Source organism: Gallus gallus, chromosome 23 (assembly GCF_016699485.2).
Source record: "Gallus gallus isolate bGalGal1 chromosome 23, bGalGal1.mat.broiler.GRCg7b, whole genome shotgun sequence".
Taxonomy (NCBI): domain Eukaryota; kingdom Metazoa; phylum Chordata; class Aves; order Galliformes; family Phasianidae; genus Gallus; species Gallus gallus.
This window is the reverse complement of record NC_052554.1, coordinates 2,985,336-3,002,592: the sequence shown is the minus strand read 5'-3', so window position 1 is coordinate 3,002,592 and position 17,257 is coordinate 2,985,336. Positions and strand designations below refer to the sequence as shown.

Below are 17,257 nucleotides of genomic sequence, written 5' to 3'. Positions count from 1 at the left end.
CTGTTTTGTTATACTATTCCAGATTTAAACACAATCACAAATGCTCCTCCAAAATCCAAGGTTTTGAACATCAATCATCACCACCTTGGCCAAGAAGACGGTACCTACTGGGAGCAAAAGTGTCAAGAGGAGGAAGAGGTGACTTCCGTGGGCCCAGAGAACACCACCAGGTGTGAGGCACGGCACGTTGCCCATGGAAACTAACCCTACAGAAAGGGACAGTGGCACACACTGTTAGAAGGCTGTCACACACAGCTGGCATTAGTTCCAGTGCAGCAGCACACAGCCAAGCCACATCAAGGCACTCCACTCGCACAACAACAAGGGCCGGCACGCTGGCAAAGCTGGTGGTGATCTCACCAGCAATGAACACCACTGCAAACAAGGCAGCCTGCCCTACAGCACCACTGCAACCCAGCAGTCCCAGCACAGGTGACTGCAGTGGGCACCTGAGGTGCCATGCACAGCCGTGGCGGTACCTGACTGCTGCTGCACCAGGTCCGGCAGCTTTGGCTCAGCAACGGGAAGCTGAGCCACCTCTACCTTCTCCTCCTCCTCCTCTTCCTCCTCTGCAATGGGTTTCATTTCAAAACTTTCAAGCGCGTGCTTGGCTAGAAAGAGGTTTGCATGCATTAATGGAGTGTTTGGAGACCCGCAGGCACACGGCAGTCACTGCAGCACAGACAGGGAGTGGAGGTTCCTCGCCAAGGCAGCCTCAGAATGGCAAAGAGTTTCTAAACCAATGCCATTCAGCAATGATTTTCCATGCTGCAACTGCCCGTCAGTCCTCTTAGCTCTGACAGTCCCAGTAGAATACTGGGGAAGAGTTAAAACCAAAACCAATCAGCTCTTTGGGTTCTTTGGGTTCACTGAAGGCACAGCTGAGCTTTGGGGGGACACGACAACTATTCTCAAGCACCTCATAACACCCATCCATCCATCCTGCTGTCCTACATGCTAACTCCATCTTCTGCTCTTACAGCAGAGGGCTGTGCTGACTGCAGCAACAGAGGGGAGACAGTGGCGGGGGGGGGAATCTGCCACATCACTTTGTGAAACCTTGGGCTGGATTTCAGACCTGAAAACGAGCGATGTCAAACGCTCACTGTAGAAACTTCAGGGTAGAAGAAGGGAAATGGAACAGCACACAATGCATATGAATTATGCCCAGTCCTACTGTATGGCAAGCATTGCCTGTTTAAGTGAGGAAGAAAGTCAATATTTGACAGCACCACTGCTGCCATCATCAGCGGTATTTAAATATACATAGGAGGACGTTAATATTTATTAGCAATAAACACCTATCTTAAGAGAAATCCAGGCTCTGTGGTCCAAAATGGAAGGCATTTCTCGCGCCACCAAAACAGGCTCAGAAAAAACCTGCAAGTTGTTCCAGGGATGAAGCCTTCCAGAAGCTTTATACAAAGTATTGTGACCACAGGAAAAGAACTTTGGAGTTTTCTAATCCGTATTTTAAAAACCACCCAAATTTAATAAGGAGACGGTTCTGAAGTGCCATCCATCCTGCCTGCTTCTCCACCTCCCCAGGCTGCTGCCTAGCAGGTGCAAAGCAGGAACTGAATGAGAACTGGGGCTCTCCCAGGCTGCCTGTCCTCTGTCTGCAAAACTCTCCTTGAAAAGAAGCAAGAAAGAAAGCCGCCAGGCTCGGTGAAACTTGTAGGAGTTGTCAGGAACAAGCATGTCAAGGCATCTCAGTGGGGAAAGGATAGCGAACGCGCTGCAGAGAGTTGTAGCCACCACAGCTATACCTGGCTTCTCTCGGAACTGATCCACAGGTTTTGGTTCGGGAACCTCAACCACCACCACCTCCTCCTGCTTCTCTTCCTCTACGGCTCTGAACTCAACTTTTTGAGTCGCACGTTTAGCTGAAGAAATGGTGCACATGTTAACAACTGCCCACACAGCAGATGGAAAAAGGCAGCAGACCTCAACGGGGACGGAAGCGTTACATTCACGGGATGCTCTTTCCATGCCCTGACATGGGGTTGCAGCACTGCAGCTGGGAGTCCTAACTTTACAAGCACCCCCTGACTCAGATCCAGGGCAGCAAACTCTCACCACTCCCCCTTTCACACATCACCTCTTGTGCTCAGTCTGCTGCTATCAGCACCTTTTAAAATTGCCAGGAAAGAGCCCATCTGATGGATGTGCCACAAACTTCTGTATTAGCATCCCCTTAACAGACACTGCCCGAGATTCAAGCAATAGTGCCAAATCTCTCCCCCTCAAGGAAAGCAATGTAACTTAAGAATCTACATTAAATAAACACAGAATCATAGAATGGCCTGGGTTGAAAAGGACCATAATGATCATCTAGTTTCAACCCCATCCTATAATACACCAACAGCATCTTACAATTCTTGATCTCCCAAAAGGAATAAGCCTTGAGGCTGAATGTGGTTACACCAGAACTTGGCAAGGAGCCTTCAGCACCAACATCCACGGCTGTTTTTTGACAGTCAGCTCTTGGTGGTACTGCTATAGGGTTTAACTTTTACACCCAGGTCTTGCATTAAAGTGAGAAGTTGAATAAGTTGCTTTTTTTTTTTTTTTTTTTTACAAATAAAGGAGCAAATTCTAGTAGCATTCAGGGAATACTTAGAAGCTTTCATAGGGATCAAAACCCTAAGTTCACCAAATCAAAGCAAAATCAGACACAGCCAACGAGCTGAACCCAGGCGGGATGCTGCAGGGGCACAAAGCAGAGCTGCCCACTGACCTCCATCGAGGCTCCTGGAGGCCCTCTTGCTCGCTGTGCGCTCAAACTGGGGTGCAGGTCGGTCAATCATGGCACTCGCCTGCCTGGTCTGTGCCTGGGTCCTCCCACTGTAACGGAACTTGGAGCCCAGAGCCAGGAACCTGCTCTTGGGGATGGCCTCAGTCGAAGTCAGCCTGGAAAGCAGACATGCAAGTTAAAAGCATGCCTCCGGATCTAGGAAGCAACACGCATTCGCATGAGAAAGACCTCACACAGAAGCTGCCTGGAAATGTATTGCAATATAAGCATTCCATTTCCCTGCCATCGTTTCACCCCAATTTCTGTTGGAACCTAAGGAACACCGAAGGTGTGCTCATTTTCAGCCACTCACCCATAGCATTAATTAGTCAAGGGAAGCCTATCATTTAGGAAACTCACCTGAAAAACGTGTGATGTTCAACACATACTTTCCACAGCTTCTTTGCTGCCCGGTAACTTGGTAGCTTGAATCCAATTGTACTTTCGTACTGCTCTTGCTGTTGGAAACAGAAGTGATTTAGGTTTGGCAAAACACAACTGTCACAGGAGTGCAGCCCCAGCCCATCTACCTGTCCTGCCCAGAAGCGCTCAGCTCACTCCACGGATGTGAAGGAGGAGCTCAGGTGTGAGAAAAGCAATGGGCTGCCCCATATCTTGCCACATTTCCAGAAAAGGAGGAGGCCCTCTAACAATTTCAGCTGTGAATTGCGTTCAGCCTGGATGTGGGGATACCAGACTGTGCCAGGAGGTGGTGCTGGATGACACGTTAAAGTTTTCCTCATCTCTCTCAGCACTTCAGCAAGGTCGCTGGGCTCTACTTGAAGAGCTGAACTTAGGGTGAAGCCAATATCAGAAGCACAAGAGAGTATAAAATGCCCTCTCAGTAGGAAGCTTGCTTCCTTCCCAAAGATATCAGAAGATAATCTAACAAAGCACCCAAAGAAGCCATAACGTACCTCCCCTGGGCGAATCTTAATAAAGAAGCTGCTGCGTTTGTAGGAAATCTTCAGGACTTTGGGCCAAGGGAAGCGGTTGATTCTCAGCTTATCTTTGTAAACAAGAAGGCCACTGGAACAGACTCCCAGAGTGATATCCACTCCTTCCAAGTCCTGAGAAAGCACACGTACATTAAGCAGAGAGCAGAGTCAGAGTTACGCTGGGTTACAGGGTGCCCTCCAAATCACTCCTTCAGTCTTTCCCTGAAGCTCTTAATTAATCTCCACACCTCCCACTGATTCTCACCTTGGCGTGGTGAAGGTCAACTCCATACATAGACAGTTTCTTTGCATTCTCGAGGAACTCCAGGTCTGCTTGGGCTGGAGTCATGGATCTGGGGAAAGAGAGAAAGGGTTTGGCATTTCCATAGATGCTGCTTTTATGAGGAGACACATCAGACCTCACAAAACCATTTACTTGTTAGATCTTTTGCTTTGAGCACAAGCAAATTTGTGCACAGATGATGAATTACTAAGCTGCTCTGAATGCACAACTTTGCATTTTGAGACACCCCTCATAAAACAGAAGCATCGTTCTTCAGTTGAGTGCTACCAACACCAGGCTAGAAAGTAACTGATGTGTGAAAAAAGCATGGCACAGGGTACAGAACTCGAGGTGGGGAACACTCCAATGCAGCTGAAGGCAAAGGTTGACAGGTACTGTGCATGGTAAGCACGGCCTGAGACTTTCCCAAACCCAGCCATTATTGGAGGACAGCTGAAACCACGGTGCAGATATTCCTGCTGGGGCAGATGAGATGAATGAGACATTTTCTGGGAGCAGATGGTACCATCTGCAGGAAAGGCAACACAACAGAACTTTGCTTAACAGCAACATCCTGATAATGGAGGCTATTATCAACGTTACTGAAGTGCCCCTGTTAATAAATTTCAGTTGTGCAAGGTACATCCAGCAGCTCAGCTGGAAGAGTATTCAGTTGCATACACTCCATTCTGTTCACTGATTTGATGTCTTTCTTGCTGGGCACTCACATCCATGCAGTGTGCAATGTAAATGGTGGCATTTAGCAGTGTGCAGGACAAAGAGCACCGCAAGGACAGCGTCCTGCACAGGACCTGAGAGCAGTGACTGTTTCCAACACACACACCTTTGCTCCACAAATAAAGCACTGAGAGAAGGAGCGCTTTTCCACTGGAAATCCTCTGACAGCTCACAGAACACAGACCAGAATGAGATGCACACATATTATATACTTCCTACTGCACACACGAGTGCATTTAAATAAATCTATGTCCCACACTGTCAAGTAACCTTGTAACAAAGACATGAATAATTCAGCAGTATGATCTGCTGCTTCTGGCACAGCCGATGGCCTTTGACTCCAAGTCATGAAGCCTGTCAGTGGCCCAGTACTTATTGTCCCTCATTCCTCTCTGTACAAATGGAGGGGAATCAAGATCAAGTATTGATTTGCAGGGTTGAGTGAGGCATTAATTGTAGCTTTGGTGATAGCCAGGGGTGTACGCCCACCCCCACGGCTGCACTTCGGTTATTGGCTTCCATGTGCTCTGCTCTCACCATCAGTGTATCATAGCCAGCAGCTTCCCACAGGTCAGGGGGCTGCCAGTGCAACACTTCCACAACACCTTGTACCTTAGAGCACTTTTATGGGCTTTTTTCCCCTTAAGATCCAAAAGTATCACTGGAACTGTGCAGCTGCTTGCTGGCTATGGATGCCCTCCACGTCACCCCTATGGGAGTGCACCGCTCCATGGAGCTTTTGCAACCAAAGCACTTGAGAGCATCTACAAAAATAAGGTCAAGATGAGATGAGGAGGAGGGTCTGCCACTGTGACCCTCAGATCTGGCATCAGAGCCCTCCAGCCCCACCAGAACAACACACATCTGCCCAGGTCACTAATGCATTTGTGGACACGATGACAGCATAATGCACTTTTGTCCCTCAAGCATTACCTGGAATAATTCCACACCATAACGCATTACTTGTTATGTGTGGCAGCAGAAAACTCCAAGCACGCTGCAGACTACAGCACATACACAACGACATGGGATCTGTTCTGAGCAGATCACAACCCAAAACTTGTGTAAATCCCCAAATAAACATGTGAAAAGAGAAACAACAAAGTTAAAGCAAGGAAATCTGCATTTTTACATGAAATAAAACCCACTTTCAAGGCCATATTGCTGAAAAGGAGCACTCATATGGGGCACCTGTCAAAAAAAGATCAATCTAAAAAGACAGTTTTCAGGTGCCACCGTGCTTTACCTGTACGTTTTATGAAGTTCCACAACTTTCTCTTCAAGCTCTTTGGTCTGGTTTGGAGCCAGTTTGAATTCATTGATGTAATCTGTGCTGTGGAGGTCAGGATCGTAGTCCCCCAGCTCAGACTGCACTGTGTAGGAACCCAGCAGAGCCAACGTTGCAAAGGAACAAGGCAGCCGCCCCGAGATGATGTCTTGTCGAAGCTGAAGACACAAGTAATACCTTTGGCAGAAAACAAACCAGTGTTATTTACAGAGAGCACAGAGACCTGAGGAAATTTGCTCCCAAGCACTGAACAAAGTCATTATTTTGCACCACTATGAATTAAGCACAATGTTTTTTTCTCGTGTGTATTTTTAATTATGGGATGATCATCACACAGTACTCCACAGCGTGGAGGACAAGAGGACTTCGGGGTGCCTCCAGTCCGAAAAAGAAGCGAAGGACACATCCTATCATCAGAAAAGTCTCTTTTAGAATAAAAGTGCACTTCCCCATACAAAAACACTGCTTTCACCACGTGGACTTTGGGGAAGGGAGGGAGCATCCCCATGCATACAGCCATTCAATCCAAACAAACAGAACCCCTCTGAACAGTTCTTCAGGACGTCCTGAAGGATGGAGCAATGCTTCGGTATTAAAAACTTCTGTTTCAGAGAATCATGGAATCTCATCACCATAGAATGGCTTGCGGCAGAAGGGACCCCAAGGATCATTAAGTTCCAACCCCTGCCAGGCAGGGCCACCAACCTCCAGACCTGGTAGTGGAGCAGGCTGCCCAGGGCCCCATCCAACCTGGTCTTGAACACCTCCAGGGACGGGGCACCCACACCTCACTGGGCAGCCTGCTAATCCGATTCCAGCAGCTTCCTGAAGGTGCTTCCAGCACTGCTCAGCAAGCTCTCTACCTGCCAGCAAGATGAATGGGGCACTCACCTCGTTATATCCTCTGTCAGCTGAGCGGGATCCGGAGGATAAAACTTGACATTGAAAGTAAAATCCCAGGGGCCTCCTGGAAATACAAAGGGAAGTTTTAGAAAAATAAACCCAGCAGAAGAGCTTTGCAACAGCCAGCTATCAGCCCCAAACACGAGCTCCAGTACTGCTCCTCACACAGCCTGCTGCTGCTGAGGCAGATGGCAAAAGATACAATCCCATTTATAAGAGCTGGGATACACACATGAGAAAACAAAGCAGGGCAGATGAACACATGTGAAAGATGCCACAACTGGTGGAAAAAACAATTAAATTCAATCCCAAGAGGCTAAATTACCTAAATACTTCTTCACTGATAAAAAAAAAAATATTCACGAGGAGAGGTCAGACGTGCTGTAGGTTAATGAATTAGTGTTTCATCACTCAACCCAATTTCAAACGTCTCATAAGGAACAGATGTGCTAATTCACTCAACAGCCTAATGTGCTGCGGCCATGTGGGCAGAGCACACTTCAACACAGCACAGGCATCAATCTGGAAGGAGCAGCAAGCACCAAGGCAGGAAGAGCTTTACAACTCATAAAGCTTGCTGCAGACTTTGTACAGTGCTGCTGCACACATTACAGCGAGGACCCCTGTAATTGTGTTGAGAAGTGGCATTATTTGTGGTACAATCAGCCTGCCCGGCTCAGTGACACAGCTGAGCAGGTTACTTATGTGTGCTGCCCAATGCACATGCAATGCAACTCCTAAATGCATCACAGAGCCAGCCTGGAACTCCCTTCTCCTGTGCCTGTTAGTACCGTGGTTCCAAAAACTCATTGCTTCAGGAAGACAAAATGTGCTTGCTGCTAACTTGCTAAGATTGATTAAAACCTCAAGCAGGGAGGAGCTGTGCAGTGATACACTTCATTCTGTGCCCCCCAAGCACACCCACAGGACAGCATTTACTCGTGAAGCAGCCATACCCTAGGCTGTCCCTGAAAGAAAACAAAAGCTTCACGAGTTTACTTAACTTTGACACTGCCCTCATCTTGAATGAACTCAGTGCTGGAAAAGCTTAAAACCCTTCAGAAAGCATGTGGCATTTGTGCTGATCCTGCTTGAGGCCTTTGTTTATCATTCCAGTATCCCTATTTGGACCCTAAAACCACCTTGGAGCCCACAGTGCCTCACTGCAGCACACAGCTGGGCTCAGCTCTAACAGCCACCTCTTAGATTTTACATGGCAACTGCTGACATCTCCCTTTCCACCCTATTTAGTAGTAGTGAGAGCACGGCTTGCACAGGGCAAATACACTCCAAGCTATGTTTTTGCAAGGAAATGACACTTTTCCTAAGTGTAGAGCGTAACTAAATACTTAAGAGGAAGAGAAAGGAAGCACAGATGGCTTGAACTCGTGCTGATCCTGCCCAAACACCCACCCAGCACTCGGGGCCACACGCCAGAGCCATGTGTGTGCGAGGAAGGAGAGAAAGCACACACACACACACCCACCTGCTAAATCCCATCCACTTACCATGGACTTGTTTTTTTATTTCTTTGGTAGGATCCAGCCACGTCTGTAAGGGGATAAAAGCATTCACAGTATAACAGACGTTACAGGAACACCACAGCAAACTGCAAGTCATTAACAGCGCGGCAAAAAGACAACGCCAGGCACGGACGCAGCCATGGAAACTGAAGATGGAGAGCATGTTTCAGAAGTTTTACTCCAGTCTGCAGCCTCAGCATGTGAATTTCCAACCCGACCATGAATATGAATGAACAGCTTCCAATATGAAGCTGCTCTGTCTCCTCTGAGATGACCCCATTAACTCAGAGGCTCAGCACACACAGCCGATGAGGACCCTACACCACGCAGACAGCCTTTACAGAAAAGGGTTTAAATGAACACGTTTATGCTGGCTCCTGAAAACACAGCAACAGCATCCGAGGGAACTCTGCACAGCACACTCTGCACTGTCAGATCCTATTTTCACTATCTTTTTTAAAAGCAGACAAACTGTGTGTCTGTCTTCTTGTTATGCCCGTTATCTACATACTTACCCTCCTCAGAACAAAGATTGCAAAGACCTTCTATTATTAGCTGTGTTCTTTAATGACCTAATCACTAAAATGGGAGTGCAAACATCCAGCAGCTGGAGAGCGTGACATAAACTCAGTCTCTTTAAAGTATGACTCAACTTTCTAGTAATTATCTCAGCTACAAATTTAGAAATATATCCTTCCCCCCCCCCCTACCTCTGTAATTTGGGGTTTTGTGGGATGATGGTGCAACAGAACCCTCAGAACAACACTCCTGCTTTTGCCAAGCACGGGGGAGCAGCTCCCAGCACTCCTGCCTCTCTGCAGTGCTGAGGACTGAGGAAGATTTGCACATCTGGGTCTCCTGAGGTGCAAGAACTGACACACTGCAACCCCCCCACCGATCTCTCTTGACTAGAAGGACTGTTAGCTTTGTGGCAGGGAGACAGCAGTGCTTATGTGTAATCTTACCTTTTGATACGCTGGCCTCCCTAACCTGTAAAGCCAGTGATAGAAAATCCATCTGAGAAACAGGCATGCTGCTCCTGCACTTGCTTTCTCTTTACAGCTGCTGTTTTAAGCAGAGCATCACCATCTATATGCTGGCATCGTGGCTCCTTTGGTGCTAAGCAGTGCCCTGTCCACCTGCACCCTCCGTAATTCCTACTGTGAAAACACCCACCTCCAGGAAGGTTCCTTGCCCTCTGCACGCAGCCTTCTCCCTGCCCATGAACACAAGCCTGCATCTCCCTGCTGCTCTGCAAGCTGACAGGAGGTGAAGAAGCACATCTATAGGCTTCCTATTGAGATCAGTTGTAGCAGTGAATCAGTCACCTGGTGGCAGGTCCCCCCTCAGGACAAACCAGGCTTCATGCGAGCAGCTTCCTCTGCACTGGAAGCAACTTTACCTTCCTGCACTCTCAGCCCTGACACACTGATCTGACAGAGCTATGTGTTCTCTGTCTCTGTGGTTAAAAAGCTGCACAGCCCCTGAGCTCAGGTCAGGCAGCACCCAGAGCCAGCAGGGCAGCTTGCTGCTTGTGGCACAAACAGGACAAACAGAGCTTTGTTTCGCCCGCGTGTTAAAAATCCATACTTTCAATTATTTAGTCCTTTAATAACAAATACATCTTGTAGCCGTTGGATAATGGCCCAACAGGGAAGCTATAGGTGAAGCAAGGGAACAGTCAGAGTGTGGGCTGATGAAACTGGTCTGAAGGACATAAAAGTGGCCCCTTGTTTTCAATTTAGCACACTTTCGGCTAGCTTCATTAAACAGAGCTTGAGTAACTGCTCGAGTTAAAGTGTAACCAGGGGTTTAAAAGATAAGGCACCGCTCGGGTCCAACCAAACAGAGTCCTTACACCAAAACCATCTGAGTAAGAATTTTGGTATGAAAAGGCCTCAATTCAAACCCACCAAATGCTGACAGTACTGCCAAGGCAGCCGGCTGGCACTCTGCACCCCAGCCATGCTTTCCCTTTTCAAAGGCACAGTACTCACAGACAAGGGACATACATGCACTTTGCTCTTAGGGATTTGCGACCTCCTGCTGGGAATATACTGAAATAACTTAAAAAAAACAAACAAATACAAAAATCCTGAGCCTCAAATCTCAGCCCAGGAGTCCTCCCAGGCACCACCAAGGGTGTGTTTTAGGCACACAGGTAGCAGAAGCTGAACCTGTGCTGGGAGCCAGCAGCTGCTGCAAGCTCACCCACTGCACATTCTGAGCCTTCATTCACTCCCACTTCCCTGCCTGAGCTCCCATCACAAAGGTGATAAAGCTACCAGCATAGCTCAGTGTTATCGTTCAAAGAATGCACTGAACCACTCATTAAGAATGGCTACATTTGCTGGTGCTGCTCTGGAGGAGGAGGACACCAAAGGTAACATAAATCCAGCATGAATTCAAAGCCCAGGATTTGTTACTGAAACAAAGAGGAAGGGGAGTCACAAGTCAGGGGAGGAACAGGAAAGCAAACCTAAAGTCTCTTTGAACACTACAGCTCAGGTCTGCCCCACAATGAACCTCCATGCAATGACTCCTCCGTGCCCAAAGCACAGCAGTGGTACTCCTGCTGACAGCTGTGTGCCTTGCATGAACACGGGCTCAACAACTGAAGTGCCCCTGCAGTGTGTCAGCATTTAGGTCCATCTAATATCATCTCAGGGGAGCCAACCTCCTCCTCAAGTCGCAGTACAAAAAGCCCTTTTAGTCCTTTCTCAGCGAGGGGATCGGAAGTAGTTTTAAGAAGAGCATCAGCAGCTTATGCATCCCCATCTCCACGGAGGACAGCTTTGCACAGAGCTGAATCCACCCATAAAAGAGCAACTTCTTACCCTGGAGGTTGGCATGTCCCATATGGCCAAACCAAAGTAGTCTTCTTCCAGGAGATTAAGGTGGTCACAGACCTTCTTAAGTAGCTCCTGCCCCTTGGCATGTTTCTGCAAAGACACAGAGGAGATTCCATAGGATAGGCTGCTTTTTGTCTGCAGAATGGCAACAGAATCAAACAGTAGACACTACAAAGAAAGGTGAAAAGCATTGACTAGCTTGAAATCAGGTTCTCAGACAACCAAGTGCTGATTAAACAACAGACAATGCGAGACACGAAGCTGCTGCAGCCCCCCATGACAGCCCCCCTTTGGAGGCAGCCTGGCTCAGCAGCTTCATGAAAGACTCAAAGGCCATCATTTCCACATTTCCTCATCCAGATCTGCTGATTAAACCTAGCTTCCCTATTTTTGCCTTATACACGGAAAGCTGCTTAGCACTCAACTTCTTGCCTCCAGAAATACTCTTTGAGCATCTCCATCTACTCTTTTTTTCTGCAGAAGTGATGTGAATGAGCTGGCCCTAGGAGCTGATACCCTTTTAGTCCAAAGCATGAAGAAAAACATCCCTAAAGGCACAAAACTATGGTAACCAAAAGCGGGGAATTCTATTGGAGGATTTGGTAAAAGAAAGTGCAGTTCCAGTGACGCCAAATAAGCTTTACTAATGCATCACTTGTGCTGGCATCTCCCCTTTTAGTCATATTTGCATGGCAATTGATCAAAGACCACAGCCGTGTTTTATTCCAGCCCTGTAAGGCTGTTAGCACACAGGCTGCAGCTCTACAGTTAATGCACGTCATGTGTTAGCCTGGGATATTTCTCAAGGAACTGGCGCTTGAAGACATGTAGGAATTAAAAGCTTTCTATGGCTGTCAGCTGGAAGGGACGTCTGAAAGCACTTATTCTCTTTGAATAAAGGCACTGATGCTGGTCTTTGCCTACACTTTTGCAATTCCTTCTCAATTAAGGCTTGAATTCTCAAAATTCCAGATTAGAATTACAGAATGGTTGGGTTGGAAGGCACCTTACAGCCCCCACACCCCAACCCCTGCGGTGGGCTGGCTGCCCCCCAACAGCTCAGGCTGCCCAGAGCCCATCCAACCCAGCACTGAGCAGCTCCAGGGATGGGGCACCCACAGCTCTCCGGGTCAGGGCATCACTGCCTGTGGATAAAGAATTTATCCTCCCATCTAACCCAAATCTCCCCTGTTTTAGTTAAAAGCCATTTCTCCTGGTCCTACCACTGCCTGCCTGTGTGAATGGTCTCTCCCCTCATTCTAAGCTCCCTTTAAGTACCCGAATGTTGCACTGAGGTCTCCCCAGAGTGTTCTCCAAACAAGCCCATCTCCCTCAGCCTGTTGTCTCTGAAGGAGAGATGCTCCAGCCCTCTGTAAGATGATATTGGCATTAAAGCCAAGGGTACTTGTTAAGTCAAGAGCTGCTCATCGATAACAGCCGCTGCCTATCCGCTGCTCTGAGCCCACTGCCATGCTGTGCACACGCAGGATGGCTGTGCCGGACCAGCACAGCAGAGGGGCTGCCAGCACCACCCTGGCAGACAGCAGCTGGCTTTTTCGGGGGGCTACACATGAAACCCCCCAACAAACACCCAGCGCTGCAGCAATGCTCAGTGCTGATCCCGCTCAGCAACAACGGCTGTGCTGTTACACAAACTGCCAGGGCTGACCTACTTGCCCAGGATCACCCGAGGTGACGTTCCCACAAGGAGCCCTGTGCCCAGATACCTTTTAGCTGGTGGGATGAGGAAAACAAGCTGGTGGATGTGTGCTCCACTGGTGAGTGCCCGATTATTAATATTCTGGGCAAGCACTTCAATACTGAAATAGGCATTTCTGCTCGCTTTTTACTGCCCTGACAGCATGGCAGCCCAGAGAGAGAATGCACAAAAGAAAGCAGAATAAAAGCTCTTTGCAGTGCTGTAAGTCAACATAATAATTTTGAATTGTTTACTGCAAACATATTCAAACCCTAAGCTAAATGCAGCTTGTTTTTCCTTACATCCAAGCTACGGGAGATAGCCAGCAGCCTGCTAGTCAAAGGCACTGTGGGTGAACAGCAAAGCACAGATTAACATGACAACACATTTTATTCAGATGAAAGAGGCAGAAGATATTTAGACAATCCCAACACAGCACAATAAACTGAACTCTCGTCTGGTATGAAAATGAGAGAGAAGATGAGCAGCAAGAGGGGTAACATTCTTCTAAACTTCCCCCCACCTTTACAAACGAGGTGCAAATCACAGAATAAGAAACAAAAGCAACTCCTGGGGTGAAATGCAGAGATTTCCATAACACACTGAATAAGTTATCACAGCTTACTGCAAGATGGTTGTGCAGTAAAGGCTGTTGTGTAACTCACTGGCAGCAAGTTAGATCCCCATTAAATAGTGTTGGTGGTAGTTTTCGAGGGGAGGAGAAGTGAGGGAGAAGAGAAGAAACAAACTGTGTGTACTTACATCCATGGAACACTCAAAGATGGTGTCATCCAGCAGGACAACTTTGCAGTACATGTTTCTGTGTCTTCTTATGGATCTCTGGGCAGCTTTCGGATCTTTGTCTGCTTTGGGCTCTGCAGCCTCTGGCTTCAGCTCTGCCTCGGCGCTCTCCTCCTTCCCTTCACCTCCTTCCTTGCCCTCGAGGTCTTTGCTGTCCGGCTCCTGCTCTTCCCTCCTCTCCTCCTGCGCAGGCTGAAAGCCCCACACATCCACACAGCCAGTTAGATGGGGCAAACAAGAACCCAGCCCACCAAACAAGCACTGCGCCCCAACGTTTGTTATCAGCTCAGATGCATAACCCACGACCTGGAGTGAGCGGGGCAACAAGCACACTGAGCAGTGGTAATTTGTACAGCCCTTCAGGTCATTGTCTTCATTTAATACAGGAGGTAAAAAACAAAAAGGGGTCGATTAGAGAAACTGGGACAGGTTAGATCACACCGATTTTCAGGTCACCAAAAGGGGAAGTCACCTTTTGGCCCAGACAGCCTCTCTTTTTGCCCACTGGAGCACTTTAGGAGCCACTCAAGTAGCAGAAAAGGACACAGTTTGGGAACAGAAGAAGGAAGGAAGTATTGTTTTTCCTTCAACAGCCATTTCAGCAGGTTAAATGAGTCCACAGCAGGCTTGGACAAGTGCTGGAAGTGCCCCAATGCAGCAGGAGCATGCGGCTGTGGCAGGGGAAGGGAAAGCCAAACCCTGGTCTGAGCCGGTGGTGAGCTGTTAATTCAGCCCATCGCATCTCATGAAATCACAGCCAGGCACAGCCGCACGCAGGCACTGCTGGCTGTGGTATTCAGAAACTCAATAATGTCCACAAGCCGCTGACTTCTGTCCCAGCAGGGCTGGGATAATAGGGAGCAGAGAATCAAAGCTCGTAATGCCCGTCGGTCAGCATTTATCAAACAGGCAGCACCTCGCAAATGCTTTCACGGCAGAAATATCTGCAGAGTGTCACAGTTGAAAAAGCCACCAACGTTAATCTGAAATAAGAACTAAAAAAAACCCGGAATGCTTCATCTGAAACGGCGCGTGCTGAAGGAGGGCTGTGGGTTTGCTCTCTGTGCACACTCGCGTGCAAAGCGAAGTTAAACAGAGAAAGAAATCCGTACACGCATTTCCTCCCAAAGAGGCAACTTCAGGGCTGAAACTGCATGAGAATTTCCAGCTGCCCAGCATGTCCCAGCCCTGGTAGGTACAAAGCTCTAGCAGGGATCAGCCCGTACCTTTTACAAGCTCAGGAGTTTGGAACAACAAAACCATGTCACCTGCTATCTTCTTTGCGATGCTGTCCATTTCAGGAGTTGGATTTACAGCTACTGCCTGCAGCTGGGAACACTCCAACTCACACAGTATTCCTCATAAGGTCTCTAAGAACCCCGAGTTTGCAGTTCAGATGTAACACATCACTGGAGACCATTCAAAACCCAACAGCAGCAGTGTATATAGATCAGATTTTGCCATCACCTTGCCATGACTCCATAGACACACACAGGTTGGTTGGGCTTTAGGAGGTCCCGGGAGCCTTTTTGCGAGAGGTCCCTGCACTTTTATAACTCCAGGCAGCTACACTGGTGCCCACAGAGCTGCACCCACCCAAGATCCCACCAAGGAGTAAGAGAGGCCAACTGACAGCCTAAAGGAACACCCAGCTGCTGCCGAGTCAATGTCTCACTGTGGGTATCTCTCCCTCAGTTCTTACCATGCTTTAGCTGCTAGGAGCTGGGCTCAGCACGTGTGCTGTGCAGAAATCCCTGTCTACATGATGCTTAAGCAGAAAACACTTGAATTTGGCAACTGCAGCAACAGACTGAAGAGATGACACAGTCCTGAAATGCCACAGTTACACCTCTTGGAGTTCAATAACCCTCCCCAGGTTCACGTTCTCTTGCAGTTCCCACCTCGTACCATTAACCTGCCTTTATTCTGCACACACCAAGGGCATCCAAATGAGAAACTGCTCTGCTGAGCATGATGAATTCACACCCAAGTTCTTGAGGGAATTTCCACGCCTCAGCAGAGCACTGAGCCACTGCAGCATGCTTTAAGATATGCTTTGAAGAGTGAGTGCAATCTCAGGTAGTTGGCAGCATGGTTTGATATGGGAGCTATGCAACACATGGAGATGACAAAGAGACTTTGCAGCATCTCAGGGGTTTTTCTTCTCTAGCTTACTATCAGTGGATAAGAACCGTGCTACAATTCTGCCTAAGCAGACACACTGCCAGGCTGAGCAGGGTGCTTTACCTGCGTCTCCGCACTGCTTAAGGAGTGGAGATCAAGAGATGGATCAGTCTTCAGCTCCGGCTCAGGAGCTGCAATCGGGGCCTTCACCAGGATCTCCTCCTCATCAGGGTTGGCTCCTACCCCCGAGTCCTTCTGCTCCCCTCCGCCCTCCTTGGGCACATCGGTGTCTTTGTCCTCCTCAGACACCTGGGATTTGGGCCTCCTGAGAAAGGAGGAGAAGAGGCGGGAGAGGCCCCGGCCCTCAGAGGCGCGGCGCTCCTTCCGGCTCTGCTCCTCAGCCGTGGGCGTATTGCCGTTGGATGCCTTCTGCTTGGGCCCCGACCCCTGCTCTGGGGACGCCTCCTGCTTCTGTGTGTTGGCAGCCCCTTCCTCCTCCTTCGCCTGCTGCTGCTCTGAGTTCTCAGGGTCCGCCGCTGGGCTCTTCTCTGTTGTCATGGTGGTGCTGTAAGAGAGGTGTGAGAGGCGTCAAACACCGCACATAGGAGTGCTGAGTGGCTCAGTGCACAGGCAGACACGACACATCACCCACCACACCGCCCTGTCCTGGGGATGCCAGCCTACAAAATAAGGCAACGAATAACTCATTCTGCTTGTTTCGACAGAAAGCAGCTCTGTGGCTGCTCGCCCATGCATCCTTCACCACTGGGACAAGGCCGGCTAATAATGCCCTGGCATCACATCTACAGCTGGGCAAGCAAGAATGGTTACAATCTGGGAATAAGGCAAAGGGGAAGCAGAGCCCACATGGCTGTCCTGAGGTCCACTCCTCCGTGAGTCCCCTTCCCCTTTTGCACAGTGCCTGGACACGGAGCAGATGAGGACACACACATGATGAGATGTTCTTCCTCCTGCCAAGCCATGCAAAAATCCCACACGGCCCACAGGGGCTCACAGCACTACAGCATCCCCCAGCCCAGCTGCTACGGGAGGGAAAAGCTGCTGCTTGAGACAAAGCCCACCCAGCCAACAGGAGCTGCATGCCCACCTGCGTTGCTCACATCCACACGACCCTGAAACAGGCTGCAGAACCTCAAAATGATCTAAAAAGGGGGGTGCAAAATAGGACCAAGTGCTGTGCTGGGAGCTGTACTTCCAAACACCACCCTGCTCGGCACAAGGCAGACCCAAAGAGGCTGAGAGCACTTTGGGATTCATGAGACCTCTGCGCTGCAGTACCAAACATCTGAA

The 17,257-nt window shown here is 48.8% G+C and overlaps 1 protein-coding gene across 43 annotated transcripts in view; it reads right to left on the bottom strand.

Annotated features, from left to right (window-relative positions):
• EPB41 (erythrocyte membrane protein band 4.1) overlaps positions 1–17,257 on the bottom strand; it is a 75,708-nt gene that overhangs the window by 27,978 nt on the left and 30,473 nt on the right. For 22 of the 43 annotated variants that reach the window (XR_005841601.2, XM_015297622.3, XM_040651634.2 and 19 more), the window contains exons 1-12: positions 16,070–16,445; positions 13,784–14,014; positions 11,308–11,412; positions 8,456–8,498; positions 6,936–7,011; positions 6,003–6,221; positions 4,001–4,088; positions 3,715–3,867; positions 3,158–3,255; positions 2,741–2,913; positions 1,770–1,886; positions 480–611 (exon numbers count right to left, since the gene is read on the bottom strand). Coding sequence is in view for 42 of the 43 variants with exons in the window: in XM_015297622.3 (XP_015153108.2) it covers positions 480–611; positions 1,770–1,886; positions 2,741–2,913; positions 3,158–3,255; positions 3,715–3,867; positions 4,001–4,088; positions 6,003–6,221; positions 6,936–7,011; positions 8,456–8,498; positions 11,308–11,412; positions 13,784–13,837 (1,258 nt within the window). In the remaining variant the exon portion in view is untranslated. Of the gene's footprint in view, positions 1–479; positions 612–1,769; positions 1,887–2,740; positions 2,914–3,157; positions 3,256–3,714; positions 3,868–4,000; positions 4,089–6,002; positions 6,222–6,935; positions 7,012–8,455; positions 8,499–11,307; positions 11,413–13,783; positions 14,015–16,069; positions 16,512–17,257 lie in introns of those variants that run through there. The other 21 variants (XM_040651646.2, XM_015297631.3, XM_040651654.2 and 18 more) reach the window with 6 other exon arrangements.